Source organism: Podarcis bocagei (assembly GCF_964188305.1).
Source record: "Podarcis bocagei genome assembly, chromosome: Z".
Lineage (NCBI taxonomy): Eukaryota > Metazoa > Chordata > Lepidosauria > Squamata > Lacertidae > Podarcis > Podarcis bocagei.
Window position 1 is genome coordinate 31,590,969 of NC_138140.1, and position 17,027 is coordinate 31,607,995.

A 17,027-nucleotide genomic window follows, 5' to 3' on the forward strand; every position below is an offset into this window, starting at 1 on the left:
AAATCTTCTATGAATTTAGCAGCCACTCTCAGGTTAAAAAAGCTGTCACTCTCAGGATGGCAGATAATTTGGATAGCAATTTAGCCATCAGGTTAACGTAACTGGTCACAAATCCTGGGCAGGTCTAACCAGAACCTCTCTGGCCTGGTACCAGCATCCTTGTGGCTTAGGCAACTGCAGCAAGTGCCAACGCAGGAAAACTAAGACTGTCATGTTTCACTGCCTCTGTAAATATGAGCAGTGTTAGAAATTGAGATATGAAAGCCTAGGTTATGGGTGCAACAACAGAATGTCTAGGCAATCTTTTTAATAACAAGAATACAAAGCTGAAAATGAATGAACTGCAGCTAAAACATTATGTTCATTTTTCACATGGTCTAGTCCTTTCCCTACCCACCCCCCTAATATTCTTCAGAGAGTAGCAGGAAGTGGGGAGGCAGAAAAAGCTCCTCCTTTTGTTCCACTCTGAAGTCTGAAATCTTCAGCACAGTACTGCGCCCAGAGCTCAGAAACTGCTTGTGCTAATGAAATTCACAAAATGCACATAGAACAATGGGAGTTTTGAACACTGAATGAGTGAAAGGTCCAGGCATGATACCTCTTTCAAGGCAAATGAAGAGAGCAGGAATGGTGAGACAGACTCAGCAAAGGCACACTGGAGTTACCTTTACCATTCATGGATAGAGGCTTTAGGCCAAAGTAGCAATGAAAAGAAAACAAAAGGCAGATGTGATTCGCACATGCAGGAGAACCTTATGGCCGTCACACCTATGGCTCCACTATACAGCAAGACTCTGCAGCTTCATGTATTGGTGCAGAGGATAAGGTGTCCAAAATCATGGAACAGAATGCATAATGATTCAAGGTGTTTTCTTGGCAAGAAATGCATAAAGCAGCTGCAATTCACTGCACAGAAGTTAACTTGCTGGAACTCCCGGTTTACAAAAACATCAACGAAACAGAAGACGATGTCAAAGCACAAGCATTAAAACGTAGGAGAAACTCCAATTACCTGGTAATTATTTTGGTTTTGAGACAGCCTTCGTTGATTGGAAGCTGCAGAATGAGAAGACAGATTACCTCTTGATGGATAAGAACTGCTATATAGTGTGCTGGACATAGTATGCAAGGAGGTACGTGGAGGCAAGTGGTAGTCTCTGTTATGATACGGGGTACTGTTGTGCAGGTCCCTGGAATTAACCAAGTGTGAACTGCAGCCAACACTTCTGCCTGATCCTGGTAGGCCTGTGCCTGGGTTCTCCACCATGAGGGATGTGCCCCTTAGTCGGGGGTTATTCTGTATCTGGGCACCCATTGATGCCAATTCCTCCTCTCTAGCATACTCATCGTCGACATCCCCCGTTTCCATGGCAATGGACAAATAACTGCCATCTGCAGAAGAAGAGGACGATGGCTTCTGAGTATTTCCTCCCAGGATTCTCTGAGGTTGATCGGTAACAGCCAAGGAAAAAACCTCTCGAATTTCCACATTGTGCGTGCTGCAGGAAGGATCTCTAATGCTGGCCCTTTGCCCAGATGGCATATGTGAAGCTAGGATCGGATGCTCCGGTTTCGGTAACCTTTGACATCCCATCTGTTCCACTTTGCTTGGTCTGTGGCACAACATGGGCTTCTGAGGTAAAACCAACTCTGCAGTCTGAACCGAAGAACCACCATAGCTTTTCTTAGCATGGTCATAAATAGAATTTGCTGAATTTAACACACTTGTTTGCCTTGACAGGATAATAGTCTTTTCTCCCAGGAACAGAGAAGCATTTTTACAGTGGGGGGCTTGCTGCGCCACTGCAATCTGTTGCCGCTGAAACTCAGGTTCACTTTTTGTTTGTGGCCTTGGAAGAGAATTTTTATGCAGATCACTCACCGATGCACTGGACTGCTTAGTGGACACCAGCCTGTGAGAAGATCTGGCTGGGGTGTATACACCGGTTACCATGACATCGTTGTTGGAGGACGTCCAAGATGCCTGTTGGGTTTGGGGGGAAGCAAGGTTGGCTGGGCTTCGGACATTCGTTACTGTAGGTATGTTCAACGTGCTGGCAACAGTCCCTGATGGGGTGCCTCCAGAATCCACAACATTCTTGCTGCTCATCTTCCTTCTTTTGTTGCCAACCCAGGTCTGGAAACACAAAAGGGTTCATCAGCAAAGGATCCAACTCAAATTCATTTCATTCAGTCCAGAGTATCACAGTACAAAGACTAAAAAAGTGAATGAATGAGACACATGAGTGACTTCTACCTTTACTATTAACTACCACTTGCAATTTTCTAGCTGTTGCTTATATACCACATGCCCTTGCCCATAAACAAGCCACCAGAGTGCAAGATTCATCTCCCCCCACCCAGGCCCTTTCCACCATAACTTTCTGTCTCTTTATCTTTTCCTTCTCCAAGGAGGAGGAAGGATCAATACTGAACTCTAATATTTCTGGACACTGAGCAGTAAACCTTTGAACTGTCCTATGTGACTGTACCTTTAATAGCAGCTTGATGCGCACACATCACCACCTCCTAATGTTTACAACCATGCTGCAAAGATCTCCATCTACCCATTTCTGAAGATCGAACTTTTGCTATTGAACAGTTGGGGCGTGAAGAACATGCTGGTCCTGCTATCAGAGTATATTCTATCATTTCTTCAGCATAATAGATACATAATAGTTCCAAGCAAGGCCCCTGAACAACGCACTGCAATATACATGGCTGAAAAAAATATTCCAAGGCAGCTAGTACTTTCCTGGTACTGTCCTCACCTAGAACTACAAGGACGTAGCATTTGCCCCACCACTCATAAGAACAAGTGAGGTCAACTCAAAAGAAATCCTTAAAGAAGATTATCACAAATTGTAAGAGCAACAACACATATACCAGGAATCTTCCTAATATCCAAATCAGATCAAGAATTTCATAAAATGGCTAAAATGTCCCCAGCGTCTTCCTCATCAGTTGAGAAAGGGGGGGGGGGTGTTGTCTTACCATAGAATGAACTTAATTGCCCACCCACTCCTGTTTTAGCAGAAACTAAATTAAACCACAACATTTTACTAATGTAGTGCAAACTAATGCAATTAAACTACTGTTTCAGATTCATTTCACACTGTTTCAGAGCCTTTATTTCTTTTATTTACTGCATTTATATACCATCTTTCTACCAAGGCACCCATTAGGAGGAGGCGAAGCCACCAAGCATACACTCAACAGGGAACTGTAGCCAATAATGATCTCCTGACAAGCATAGCTGTATGATACAGGTGCTTACAAAGGCATATTTGTTACACTTAATTTGTAGGCATAAATCTACAAAGCATCAATGTAACTGCACCCCAATGTAATGTGTGAAGTGTCCCTTACATACTTCACACAATCTTGTTTGAAATAATAATAATCAAACATCCAAGTTAAAAAGATGAAAGAAATTTTTCAAACATCTACAAAAGCCAGAATTTCAACAAAAGCCCTAACTTCAGATGCTAAAGAGACTTAAGTTGTTTGGACAAGATGAAAGCACTTCATAGCACTATCTCAAACAACAGGCAAGACTATAACGAGCTGTCATGGGGGGGATGGGACAAAGCACAAGTTATATTGGGGAAAGGAGCTTTTTGGTTTCTTAATAGCTCCATGTCCCCTGCAGATAAAGAAGCAAAACAAGTGCATTTGATAAACTGTTATGCAAATTTTAGCATGGAAGACCTGAGTACTTACCCTGACTACACTGAAGTCCAGCTTAGTTTCTTGTGCACACTGTAATATGAGCTGAAAGCAATTTTTACTCTGATTTGTCATTCCATTTTCATAATAACGCTGCAATATCCTTTGTTGTTCTGCAGTAAATACAGAACGCAGATTCATCTAAAAATAAAAGAAGATACTATGAAAATTGGAATAATTTAAGACTTGCAGATTATTATTATTTTTTAAAGCAGGTGCTCACTTATCCAAGCAAATAGAAAACTACAGTGGACTGAGCTCTGTTATATTCTGGTTTATCTGCTATCAGTTTTCTTAATCATACAAAAATATTAATACATACAAGAATCAGAGAACTGCCACATTTTTTAAATAACTAGGAGGGTTGTTGATAGAATCATGTTTGTAGGCATTCAGGAATGGATTCTGTCTCTCAGCCACATTCAAGAATGTCCAAGAAGTGGGACACCAAACAAGGCTATGAAGCTGAGGCGGTCTTGGTTCTTAATAGCTTCCACTGAGTTCTATTGGAAAAAAGAAATTGCTTGCAATCTGGGGCATACTTGATTGCACAGACTGGGAACAGGGGGAAGATTTGTTCCATCTTGCAGACATTGAAGCAAGGGATCTCTGTAATATACTTCAATGAAAGAGCCACAGCTTATCTGATATGATATAGCTGGCTTGCAATCACTGAACTTGTAAGTATATGAGAATGTACAAAGCCACATTATGCTACACCAGGAACAACTCTGGACAGCGGTGGCCCTAGGGTGCTTTTCTAGATCTACCTGGAGATGCCAGGGACTGAACCTGGCACATTTTGCATGAAGAGCAGGTGCTTTATCACAGAGCTACAGTCCTTCTATACACATCTATGTATGTGGAAGGGCAAAAAATGTTGCCCTCAGAGCCCAGGACCAGAAGCATAAGGACTCAAATGTTTCGGCCTTCTCTTCAGTCACATGGACTTGCCTAGTTATAAAGTAGCACTGTGGAGGTATCTTGATTTCCCTTTCCAACACCTGAAAGTGACTAAAAACCTGCCATTTCTGAAGCCGAGCAGTTCTGGTTCTGCACAGTATCTGGATGGGTGACTGCTTGGGAATCCCTCATAAATCTAACAAAGTGCAGGAAAAACTACAAGAGGTTCCCCAGAAACTATTATTTTTGTGCAAATTTAAGCAAACATAGAAAAAGCTAAACCCAAAGTTTCTACTAAAGTGGTGCATATATTACAAAGCCTGTACAGTCATACCTCATGTTACGTCCGCTTCATGTTACTTTCTTTCAGGTTACATCCCGCGGCAACCTGGAAGTACCAGAAAAGGTTACTTCCGGGTTTCGCCACTCGCGCATGCACAGAAGCGCAAAATGACGTCATGAGCATGTGCAGAAGTGGCGAATCGCAACCCGTGCGTGCGCAGACACGCCACTGCGGGTTGCACTCTTTTCTTGTTGCAAACGGGCCTCCAGAACGGATCCCATTCACAACCAGAGGTACCACTATATAACAACTTACAGCACAAGTAGAACTGATATACAGATCACATTTTATGATCATATAAATGCAAGAATGAGTTACCCAAACAGTAAAAATAATGGCTCTGAAAAAGCATGGAGCATATTAAGGTTGTTGAAATTAATGTATATCATCCAGCTCAAGAAAAGCAGATTAAGTCATGTGAAGTTCCTGCAGGAAGAGTCTGTTCTGGGCCCTGTATAGAGTGTCTAAAATGGATACTCAAATGGAAAGAGTATCTTGTATGAAAGATGTATACCTGTGTTTCTAACTGCTTCTTGCTGTACTTCTACACCTCTAATTTTAGAGAAAATATGCTAATTAAAAAATTATCTATACTGTAAAGTAACAGTATGTTAAAGGTAAGTAAAAAATTACCAGTTTTAGACTCCTAATTAATAGCAGTTGCCAGGACATTGCTCCGTTCACCTCTACATAGTTCCATTCCCATTTCAGACATTGTGATATATTGATATATAACAATATTTAGCTAAAAATGAAATGTTGCCCAAACCTTCTGCTCCATAGATGGAACATTTACTTTAACAACCACATCTGCTCTACTAGTGCTAATCTATTCAAACATAGAAGAGTATATGAAGGCTACTATGTGTTAGGAAATAAGATTGCTAGGTGAATTATTGGACTTCTTGTTTGGCTGCCATGGTGAATGGCTGTGCCCATAACAGTGCAGCCCTTTCGTGCAGACAACAAGGATAATATGGGAGTAATTGTCCTCCCAAAGGCCCCCCACCAGGGCTGGGAAAGCAGGCCACCCCCAGATCATCTGATACCTGCTGCCCATCCTGAATGAATGCAGGGGGCGCTGGGTGCAATGCACTGCACATCTTGGCATCTCCTCAAAGCTGGCGCCATGAGCAGAGGACACCCGTTTCTTAAGATAAAAATTCAGACTTATTTAACAGGCATGCTCTGAACTAGCAGAGATAAAATAATTTGCTAATTTAACCAGCCACTGAGAAGGATTTGATGTGCAGAAAGACTTTCGTTGTAACTAAAGGACAACTGTTTGGAATATATGAGTGGGCGCTAAGCTACATGCGAAATAAACTTTGTGAAATTTTGACTATGATTCTGGCAATGACCATTAAGGGAAAGATGAAAGGAATTCCTGATTGGAGTTACTGAGTTAGCGGGGAGGCACCATCTTGTTAGCAGGAGACCAAAGAGGAGAATTCTAGATATCTGCCCAGGATTAATGGTGGACTGTGACACAGTTAAAATTATCCCTGTGAGCAGAAAACGAAAGTAGCGTCGATGAGGGAACAAGAATAACATCACAAAGGACTAACCCGCTTGTTGAATTAACTGATGGATTAATTGTATAGCCCCAGGGGGACGATACAATTTGTACTTGTAGTTTTACCTGGTAAACCTCCCCCGAAGGGCAACTGTTTGAAATACGCAAGCGGGCCTGAAAGAGCATTTTGCTGCCGTTGTGGTTTAAATATACAGTGGTACCTCGGGTTACAGATGCTTCAGGTTATATGATTTTGGGTTGCGCACCGCGCCGAACCCAGAAGTACCAGAACGGGTTACTTCCGGGTTTCGGCGCTTGTGCATGCGCAGAAGCGCCAAATCATGATCCACGCGTGCCCAGACACGGTGCTGCAGGTTGCAAATGTGCCTCCCACACAGATCACTTTCGCAACCCGAGGTTCCACTGTAATACTGACTGGGTGAAGATTCTGGCAGCTACCCTCAGTGGAAGATGGAAAGAATTCTGAACTGGAGTTAATGTGTTTCTGCAGAGGTACCAGCATGTTGGGAGATGGAGCAAGATTACAGAGGGGAATTTCAGATTTCTGCCCAGGGTTTGGGATGTGGAATATTATGGCTCCTGTGAGCAGAAACTGAAACTGAAATTGCTGGAGTGTGGATAACAACAGGGAAAATATTTCATCCAGAATTAAGAAGGCAAAAGTTGAACAGACCAGTGGTTGCAAAACTAAATGAAAATTAAATGAAGGATTAACATCAGAATGGTTTATTGACTAAGAAATGCTATGTGATATTTGGATGATCAGCATTTCGTGAAATTCAGAGCATGGGAAGACACCCAAAGATACATAATTTGGCATTTATATTTGGCTTTTTTATTGTATTGTAATTTGGAATGTTTTAATGTGCTTTTATTGGATTATTAAAATGGAAAACTTAATAAATTTTATTTTTTAAAAAATGATTGCTAGGTGAATTATTATTTCTCACAAACCATTTATATGTGGCTCAAATGCAATAAATAAATAAATTAAAATTAAATACCAAAGAGGAAAAACGGCCACATATTTAACCATAAACTGTATCCTCACACACACTATAACAGCTCCTAGCCCGCAGTAAGCATAGATCTAAAACTAAAGCGTTCTTAACAGGTCTACTCACTTTCCTAAACAGAAATATAGGATGCAGGATTCTATCATCCCTAGCATTGTGTACTCTGTCTGGCAGCAACTCTCCAAAGTTTTGGGCAGAGATGTTTCTTACCACCTCCTACTTCAGGTCTGGGGAACCTCTGTCCTTTCAGATGCTACTGAACAACAACTCCCATCATCTCTGGTGATTGGTCAGATGGGTGGAGTCGTTCAGCAACATGTGTAGGACCAAATGTTCCCCACACCTGTCCAACCTGGTCCTTTAAAATGCAGGTCGCCAGGGATTGAACCTTGGACCTTTTGCAGGTGAATCCTGTGCTCTCCCACTGAACTAAAGGCCTTCAACAAGGTTGATTTCCAAATAAATGGACACAGCATTCTAACTTGAGATAATACTTCATTATGTGTTAGATTTAACAACATATACAACAGCTTAGATTTAACCTGATAGCAAGAGTAATGTTGGCTATAGAAATGAGTTAAAAGCAATTGTGCTACACATTTTATACCAAGGTTAGACATAGCTCCAAAACAGTTGACTTGGAAAAGGCAGAGGGACCAGCAAACAAAGTCTAATCAAATCTGCACCAGAGTAAATCTTATTTGTTTCAATGGTATTTAGGCCTACAGCACACGTAACTTTGAACAGTGGTTGCTGCCATCTTCGTAGCTACCTCCATGGTAACGTGTACATTTTCTAACAATTAATGGGTTAGCAAAACCTATACTTGTAAGCCCAAAAGAATGGCAAGTTCCTTTTTAGAAGCCTTTATCAATCCATTGGTACCATCAACCTGGACATTGGAAGTACTTGTTGGCTCCATTTTTTCCCCATAGAGAAATGTACTACTTTTGAATGAAAAGTCAATAACTGCATATGAAGTGGACACTCATTAAAGAGACTTCCAACTACAGCCAGAGAACAAAGCAATGCAGGGAAAAATCAATAGCAAAAAAATGCCACCTTGCTGATAAAGACCCCAGAAGAATGCTAGTTGGCTTATCTCTCTAATATGGGATGCAAGATATAATTCATCAGTGGATGCAAGTCCACAAATTATTCTGAGGCTCAAAGAAGGATATCAGCAATAGCTATTTGTATGGCTACTATTGCTGAAAAAGGACCATTGTCATTTGCAAAGATGTGCATGTTGCAGATCCTCAGATTAGTGTGTGCTTTTCTGAAAAGCAGTGTCTAAAAAGCGTATTTAGGCTTACATCACCTAAATACACAACACACATTTAAAGTGCATGACCAAATAATCCTGGGAACTGTAGTTTACCACTCACAACTAGAACACCTAGCACCATTCAAACACTATAGTCCCCAGGATTCTTTAGAGACCATCATTTTCTTTAAATGCACACAGCTTAGAATCAAGGGGTGACTAACCTATGGACCTCAAGGTGTTATTGGACTCAACAGTTCTCATCAGCACCAGTCAGAATGGCTAAGACAGAGGCATGGTTAACCCAGAGGCTGGATTACTGCATTGCGTTCTATGTGGGGCTACCCTTGGGTGTGGTCCAAAAGCTCTAGCTGGTACAGAATGTGGCAGCTGGAATGTTGATGAAGGTAGATAGCTGACAATAGATGGCATCATGAAAACATCTGCACTGGTCGTGGCGGATATGCTCCTGGAGACACCTAGCTTGGTTGTCCTAGGGGATTTTAACATCCATACCGACACGACATTACAAGGGGCCGCTCGGGACTTCATGGAAAGCATGGCCTCCATGGGGCTGTCCCTGAATAAGTTTGGCCCAACCCATAGCCGTGGACATGCCTTAGACTTGGTGTTCACCTCTATGGATGTTGGTGATCTGACACTAACTAAAAGCGAAACAAAAGAAGTACCATGGTCAGATCACTTCCTGGTGCAACTGGACTTCTCCGCAACCCTTCCCCTCTGCAGGGAGGTGGGACCAATTCGGATGGTCCGCCCCCGCCACTTAATGGATCCAATTGGCTTCCAGAGAGTGGTAGGGGATGCTTTATCCCAAGTTGATGGCCTTTCAGCTGATTCCCTGGTGGCACGCTGGAATGCGGAGTTAACCAGGGCTATTGACTGTCTGGCTCCGAAGCACCCTCTCTGATTGCATGGAGCCCAGACAGCCCCGTGGTTTTCCCCGGAGCTGAGGGTGATGAAACAATTGAGACGGCTAGAGCGCCGGTGGCGGAAAACTCATTCTGAATCAGACCGGACACGGGCTAGAGCTCAACGTCGAGCCTACCAAGTGGCAATGGCGACGGCGAAGAGGGCCTTCTTCGCCGCCTCCATTGCATCTGCAGAAAACAGCAGCAGGAGACTTTTTCAGGTGGTTCGCAATCTATCGGAACCACCTGTACCACCGGGGCCTGGTAGGGACCCCAAGATCTCCTGCAATGCTTTTGCAAAGTTTTTTGCAGATAAAATCGCTCAGATTCAGAAGGAGGTAGACTCCACCGTGGGAGCAGGGCCAGGGCGGGAGAGTGCTAGAGTTCTGTCTGGTCCTGTTACATGGGATCAATTCCAATCTGTTATCTCCGAGGATGTGGACAGGCTGCTTGGACAAGTGAAACCGACCACCTGTCTCCTTGATCCTTGCCCATCCTGGCTGATAAAAGCGAGCCGGGAAGGGCTGGGTGATGGGCTCTGCGGGGTGGTGAATGCTTCCCTCTGTGAGGGAGCCTTCCCAGACCCGCTGAAAGAGGCGGTTATTAAACCGCTTCTTAAAAAAACATCTTTAGACCCGGCCAATTTGGCCAACTATCACCCAGTCTCAAATCTGCCATTCTTGGGCAAGGTGATTGAGCGGGTGGTTGCTGAACAACTCCAAGCACGCCTGGAGGAAACGGACCATTTGGATCCCTTCCAATAGGGATTCAGTCCTCACCATGGGACTGAAACTGCCTTGGTCGCGCTGGTTGATGATCTCCGGCGGGCTAGGGACAAAGGTGAGAGCTGTTTCCTAGTTCTGCTGGATCTCTCAGCGGCCTTTGACACCATCGACCATAACATCCTTCTGGACCGTCTAGAGGGGCTGGGAGCTGGGGGCACTGTCATACAGTGGTTCCGCTCCTTCCACCTGGGCCGTGTCCAGAAAGTGGTGGTGGGGGATGAGTGTTCAGACCCCTGGGCTCTCACTTGTGGGGTGCCTCAGGGTTCTGTCCTCTCCCCCATGCTTTTTAATATCTATATGAAGCCGCTGGGAGAGATCATCAGGGGGGTTGGACTGGGTGTTCATCAGTATGCAGATGACACCCAGCTCTACCTCTCCTTTAAATCAGAACCAGTGAAGGTGGTGAAGGTCCTGTGTGAGTGCCTGGAGGCGGTTAGAGGATGGATGGCGGCTAACAGATTGAGGTTGAATCCTGACAAGACAGAAGTACTGTTTTTGGGGGACAGGGAGCGGGTTGGTGTGGGGGATTCCCTGGTCTTGAATGGGGTAATTGTGCCCCTGAAGGACCAGGTGCGCAGCCTGGGAGTCATTTTGGACTCACAGCTGTCCATGGAGGCGCAGGTTAACTCTGTGTCCAGGGCAGCTGTCTACCAGCTCCACCTGGTACGCAGGCTAAGACCCTACCTGCCCGCGAACTGTCTTGCCAGAGTGATGCATGCTCTAGTTATCACACGCTTGAACTACTGCAACGCGCTCTATGTGGGGCTACCTTTGAAGGTGACCAGGAAACTACAACTAATCCAAAATGCGGCAGCTAGACTGGTGACTGGGACCACATAACACCGGTTCTGAGAGATCTGCATTGGCTCCCAGTACGTTTCCGAGCACAATTCAAAGTGTTGGTGCTGACCTTTAAAGCCCTAAACGGCCTCGGTCCTGTATACCTGAAGGAGCGTCTCCACCCCCATCGTTCAGCCCGGACACTGAGATCCAGCGCCGAGGGCCTTCTGGCGGTTCCCTCATTGCGAGAAGTGAGGCTACAGGGAACCAGACAGAGGGGCTTCTCGGTAGTGGCGCCCGCCCTGTGGAACGGCCTCCCATCAGATTTCAAAGAGATAAATAATTACCTGACATTCAGAAGACATCTTAAGGCAGCCCTGTTCAGGGAAGTTTTTAATATGTAACGCTGTACTGTTTTTAACACTGATTGGGAGCCGCCCAGAGTGGCTGGGGAAAGTCAGCCAGATGGGCGGGGTATAAATAATAAATTATTATTATTATTATTATTATTATTATTATTATTATTATTATTATTATTATTATCACCACTGATTGCCAACTGCTACCAGGTTTGTGGCTTTTATATTAATTGCAACTTGACCATGAAATCATCTGCCAAGAGTGTCTATGGTTGCACTGCAAGTAGGTAAGACTCATCTGATGTCAACACAAGCTTTCAGTGTCATCAGCCCAGTCTTGTGGAATGCAGTAGACACCATCAGTTTGCTGATTTTTTTTTCTATATCACTAGGCTTATGTAGACAATAAAAGAGAAAGGGAGGGGAACTCTTATGGTTAGTGATCTGTGATTTGGTTTCTAGAATTTATATATTTGTTGTGCAACATATTTGCATTTTTAATGAAATTGCTACATGTAGCTATTTTTCTAATAAATATTGGGAGTCGAAATTCAGTGTCTGGAGGTTAGTCACCTATGATCGAAATAATATATAGATATGAATGTCAGATACTACTTACTGCACCTGACAAGATTAAATCTAGTGCACAAAACTTAATGCCATTATAAATGGGTAAAGACAAGGACAGAGGACGAGATGGTTGGACAGTGTTCTCGAAGCTACCAACATGAGTTTGACCAAACTGTGGGAGGCAGTGGAAGACAGGAGTGCCTGGTGTGCTCTGGTCCAGGGGGTCACGAAGAGTCAGACACGACTAAACAACTAAACAACAACAACAAAGACTGTGTGATGTTACAGCAGATATATGTGTTTGATCAAACACACTAACTCTGGTACTTCTTATCCAGCACTGAGAATAGGAATACCAAACGCATGATCACACAAAATACTTGACCTTGCATGAACAGTGCTGAGGGATTTTCTTAACCTTCACACCTTAACACCAGGTATGGCCATACAGAAGTCCTTCCATATCTGAAGTTCTGGTTTAGCTGGGAAATTGAATATCCACTTGCAATTTCCATGGGTCAAAAACAGAGTCTGGTGGTTACCGTATTTTTCGCCCCATAAGACGCACTTTTTCCCCTCCAAAAATGAAGGGGAAATCGGGGTGCGTCTTATGGGGCGAATGCCTGCAAGCCTCGCGCGCCCGGCAGGAGGTCCGACCGGGTGCGCGAGGCTTGGGGCGGCAGCCTGTCGCCCGAAGCACGGGGAGCCCTCTGGAGGGCTCCCCCTGCTTCGGGCGAGTGTCTGCAAGCCTCGCGCACCCGGCAGGAGGTCCCACCGGGTGCGCGAGGCTTGGGGCGGCAGCGGACTGCTTGCGCGCACCGAGAAGCTTGGGGCCAGCTGAGCTCAGCCCGCCCCAAGCTTCTCGGTGCGCGCAAGCAGTCCGCTGCCGCCCCAAGCCTCGCGCACCCGGTGGGACCTCCTGCCGGGTGCGGGAGGCTTGGGGCGGCAGAGGACTGCTTGCCGGCATGCAGAAGCTTGGGGCGTGCTGAGCTCAGCACGCCCCAAGCTTCTAGGTGCGCGCAAGCAGTCCGCTGCCGCCCCAAGCCTTGCGCACCCAGCGGGACCTCCTGCCGGGTGCGGGAGGCTTGGGGCGGCAGCGGACTGCTTGCCGGCATGCAGAAGCTTGGGGCGTGCTGAGCTCAGCCCGCCCCAAGCTTCTCGGTGCGCGCAAGCAGTCCGCTGCCGCCCCAAGCCTTGCGCACCCGGCGGGACCTCCTGCCGGGTGCGGGAGGCTTGGGGCGGCAGCGGACTGCTTGCCGGCATGCAGAAGCTTGGGGCGTGCTGAGCTCAGCACGCCCCAAGCTTCTAGGTGCGCGCAAGCAGTCCGCTGCCGCCCCAAGCCTTGCGCACCCAGCGGGACCTCCTGCCGGGTGCGGGAGGCTTGGGGCGGCAGCGGACTGCTTGCCGGCACGCAGAAGCTTGGGGCGTGCTGACCTCAGCTTGCCCCAAGCTTCTGGATTAGCGCAGCGCACCTGGGGGGGAAATAAATTTTTTTTCCTTTATTTCCCCCCCTAAAATCTAGGTGCGTCTTATGGGCCGGTGCGTCTTATGGGGCGAAAAATACGGTAAATGTTGGACTAGGGAGACCAGGATTGAAATCCCCACTCAGTAATAAAGCTCACTGGGTGACCTTGGGACAGTCATCCTAACCAACCTACTTCGCAGGGTTGTTGTGAGGATGAAAGGAGTGGTGAGCAGTATTCAAAATTAGCCAGGGGCATTTTGCTCCTGGCTTTCGACCCCTTGCAACCAAGTGAAATGCCTAGACATCTAACATCTCCACCATCTGGAGATCACTGGATTTGGACTGTTGTCGCACAATAATGCCGCGTCCTGTAGAATTCTATCAGTTATATTTTATATGCACTATCTGAATGAATTTCTGGAACCAAATTGCTTTTTCTCCTGGAAAAAAAGAGGTAAGCTATAAATACGATAAATAAATAATTTAAAAAACTGGGCGCTTTCTATTACTGCTATGCTGATGCCACTGAAGACCAAAAGCCAACACAGATGGTGAATGCAATGTAGATACTCGTAACATACCACACCACCATGCACATTTTTTTTCCTGACAAGCAACAATATGCTCCCTTAGACACTGCATGAAGAAGATTCCTAGGCATTTATCTCACCAGCCCTAAGATGCACATGTCTCAGTATCACAACTGATAACCTTTTTTGCAAAAATACCACCTCACCACCACAAAGATCACTATACAGTGGTACCTCTGGTTATGTACTTAATTTGTTCTGGAGGTCCGTTCTTAACCTGAAACTGTTCTTAACCTGAAGCACCACTTTAGCTAATGGGGTCTCCTGCTGCCGCTGCGCTGCCGCTGCACGATTTCTGTTCTCAACCTAAAGCAAAGTTCTTAACCCGAGGTACTGTTTCTGGGTTAGCGGAGTCTGTAACCTGAAGCGTATGTAACCTGAGGTACCACTGTATACCACATTATGAAGCAAATACAGTGGTACCTCGGGCTAAAGCCGCTTCAGGTTACAGCCGCTAACCCAGAAATAGTACCTCGGGTTAAGAACTTTGCTTCAGGATGAGAACAGAAATCGTGCAGCAGCGGCGTGGCGGCAGCAGGAGGCCCCATTTGCTAAAGTGGTGCTTAAGGTTAAGAACAGTTTCAGGTTAAAAACGGACCTCCAGAACAAATTCAGTTCTTAACCCGAGGTACCACTGTACATTACATTTGCCTTCATGAACATTTACTTCGGGAAAAGCCGAAGACACACATGACATAAGAACACTTGACTGTGTTCACAAACCATTAGCAACTTTCCATTTTCTTTTCTTCGTTGCCAACACCTGCCAAATGCAACTATTGTCCTGCACTCTCCCCCATAAGTTGCAATTTTCAAAACACATATACATATTAATGAAGATGAAAACTCGCATTCTTACCAACAAAAAAGTTAGACTAGCGTTACAGGAGGCACACCACCACCAATTATACACCACCACCAGGTTCGACTTTTTACACGGCAGACGCACAGGCAAGCCAAGCAGGCACAAACGCCTATTCCTTTTCCCTACAACTTGCACAAACTTTGCTTCTCTGCCTACTCCTTGTGCAACTTCTGTAACTCGTAGTTTTAGCAACTAAACCTGCCACTACGCATGCGTACACTTTCAAATATTGGAGGATTGGGGCTGTTGGGATCGATAAATCCGTCGGTCGCTATGCTTTCAAGAATCCGAGAAATTTTTGTGGAGCGACGCCCGCTCCTTTTTTTGGATTGAAAACTCCGAGACATTCTTGAGGTGCGCCGCAAACCCCAACAGCAAGCAACGTGCTAAAAGCTGAGCAGCGCTGCCCTTTGGTGGCTGCAACAGCACTGCCCAAGACGCTGCTTTCCCAAACCCTGGGCTACCGCTGGCACGACTTCGTCTTCTCAGCCCCGCCTCGCTCTCCGCCCAAGGACATGCGCACAAGCGCCTCGTTTTATACTCGCGCGCAGCGCGTAAGCGCCTCCAAGTTCGCGCAAGGGGGCTGATCACGCTGGCGTCTCCTGCTGCAGATCAACCGAATGCTCAGGTGCGCATGCGCCCCCGAGTTATGGTCCGCGAGCTCCAGGTTGAAGCCGAGGCTCGGGAGTTTTTTTATGTCCCCCCCCCTCCTTTCCTTCCCTCCCTCGATCTCGATTCCCCGGCTCCTCCCCCCTCACCTCAAAGCCTTCAGCCAAGAAGTGATAGCGCGAGGGAGGGGGTAGCGTCTTCCTCGATCGCAGCCCCCACAGGCCATCGAAGAGGCCGCCCGTCAAGTCCTCACACCGCCGCCCTTCTCCCCCTCCCCACGATCTTCCTCACTCGGCCCCCCCCCCTCAGGGTCCGCGCGCCGATCGCGCCCCTCCCCCCTCCCTGCGCCCGATCCCCTGCCGCCGAACCCACCGTGCTCTGTGGGGCAGGCGGGGCTGGTCCGGGGGGGCCCAGGGCTCCGAATTCAGCCGGTTTCGGCTGGGTCGGTCCCGGCGTCACACAATGAAATCAGCGCCTCCGATCATTAATTCTCATCATGATCGTGACGTCAGCGTAGACAGCGGCCAATCGGAGCTCGAGATCAGCGCTGGCCGGGACAGTCTCTGTGCCCCCGCCTCTCAATCTCCCCCCCGGGGGGGTAGAGCCTGATCTAAGGAACAGCCCCCGCTTGGAAGGCGGGAGAGTGGAGGGCGGCCGTGTATGGGGGATAACGGAGAGGAGGAGCGTCCGTGGCGATTCTCTTGATGAACCAGCTTGGCCAAGGGACGGAGGGAGGGCTGGCCGGTTCCGGGAACGGCGGCGTTTGGGATTGAAGAGATATTCACCGGGATTCTGTCTGACGGGAGAAAGACATGGAAAACGAGAGCGGGCGGGAGCTGAGGTAGTAGGCGGCGCTGCCCGCGTGTCAAGCGTTCAGACAAACACAACACCTGGGGGGACAAAACGCAGAGGATAGTGATTCCTGCTTACCTGGTCAAGATTTGAAGTCACCACAAGCATAGAACACCAAACACCGGCCTGTTAGGTTTTGCTTGCTAAAAAGACCTCACTTTTTCATTATACACACATAACTGAAATGAACTACAAAATTCTGAATTGCCATTACATCTCAAGACGATCTAAAATGTGACAAAAGTTGCTGTAACATAGTTTGCAATAGTTGTGAGGCACTTTTCAACCATGGCTTTAAAAGCTGTTTTTTGGTGAATAAATAAATCAGATTTAAAGACAGGCGCTGGTGCTCTCAAGAGTAGCAGATCTGGAACCCCGCTGCTGTTGACAAGTTGTGGTAACTTCTCTACACTTCATAATGGCTAATT

General features: G+C 46.4%; 1 protein-coding gene across 10 annotated transcripts in view; it reads right to left on the reverse strand.

Annotated features, from left to right (window-relative positions):
- Positions 1-16,823, reverse strand: part of HDX (highly divergent homeobox) — a gene marked incomplete at its 5' end in the record, with an annotated part of 49,524 nt that extends 32,701 nt beyond the window's left edge. For 2 of the 10 annotated variants that reach the window (XM_081180158.1, XM_081180156.1), the window contains 2 exons: positions 1,013-2,137; positions 3,724-3,870. In XM_081180158.1, the coding sequence (XP_081036284.1) occupies positions 1,013-2,137; positions 3,724-3,870 (1,272 nt within the window). Of the gene's footprint in view, positions 1-1,012; positions 2,138-3,723; positions 3,871-15,132; positions 15,317-15,356; positions 15,633-15,896; positions 16,100-16,119 lie in introns of those variants that run through there. The other 8 variants (XM_081180153.1, XM_081180155.1, XM_081180152.1 and 5 more) reach the window with 8 other exon arrangements.
- Positions 16,824-17,027: the final 204 nt, after the last annotated feature.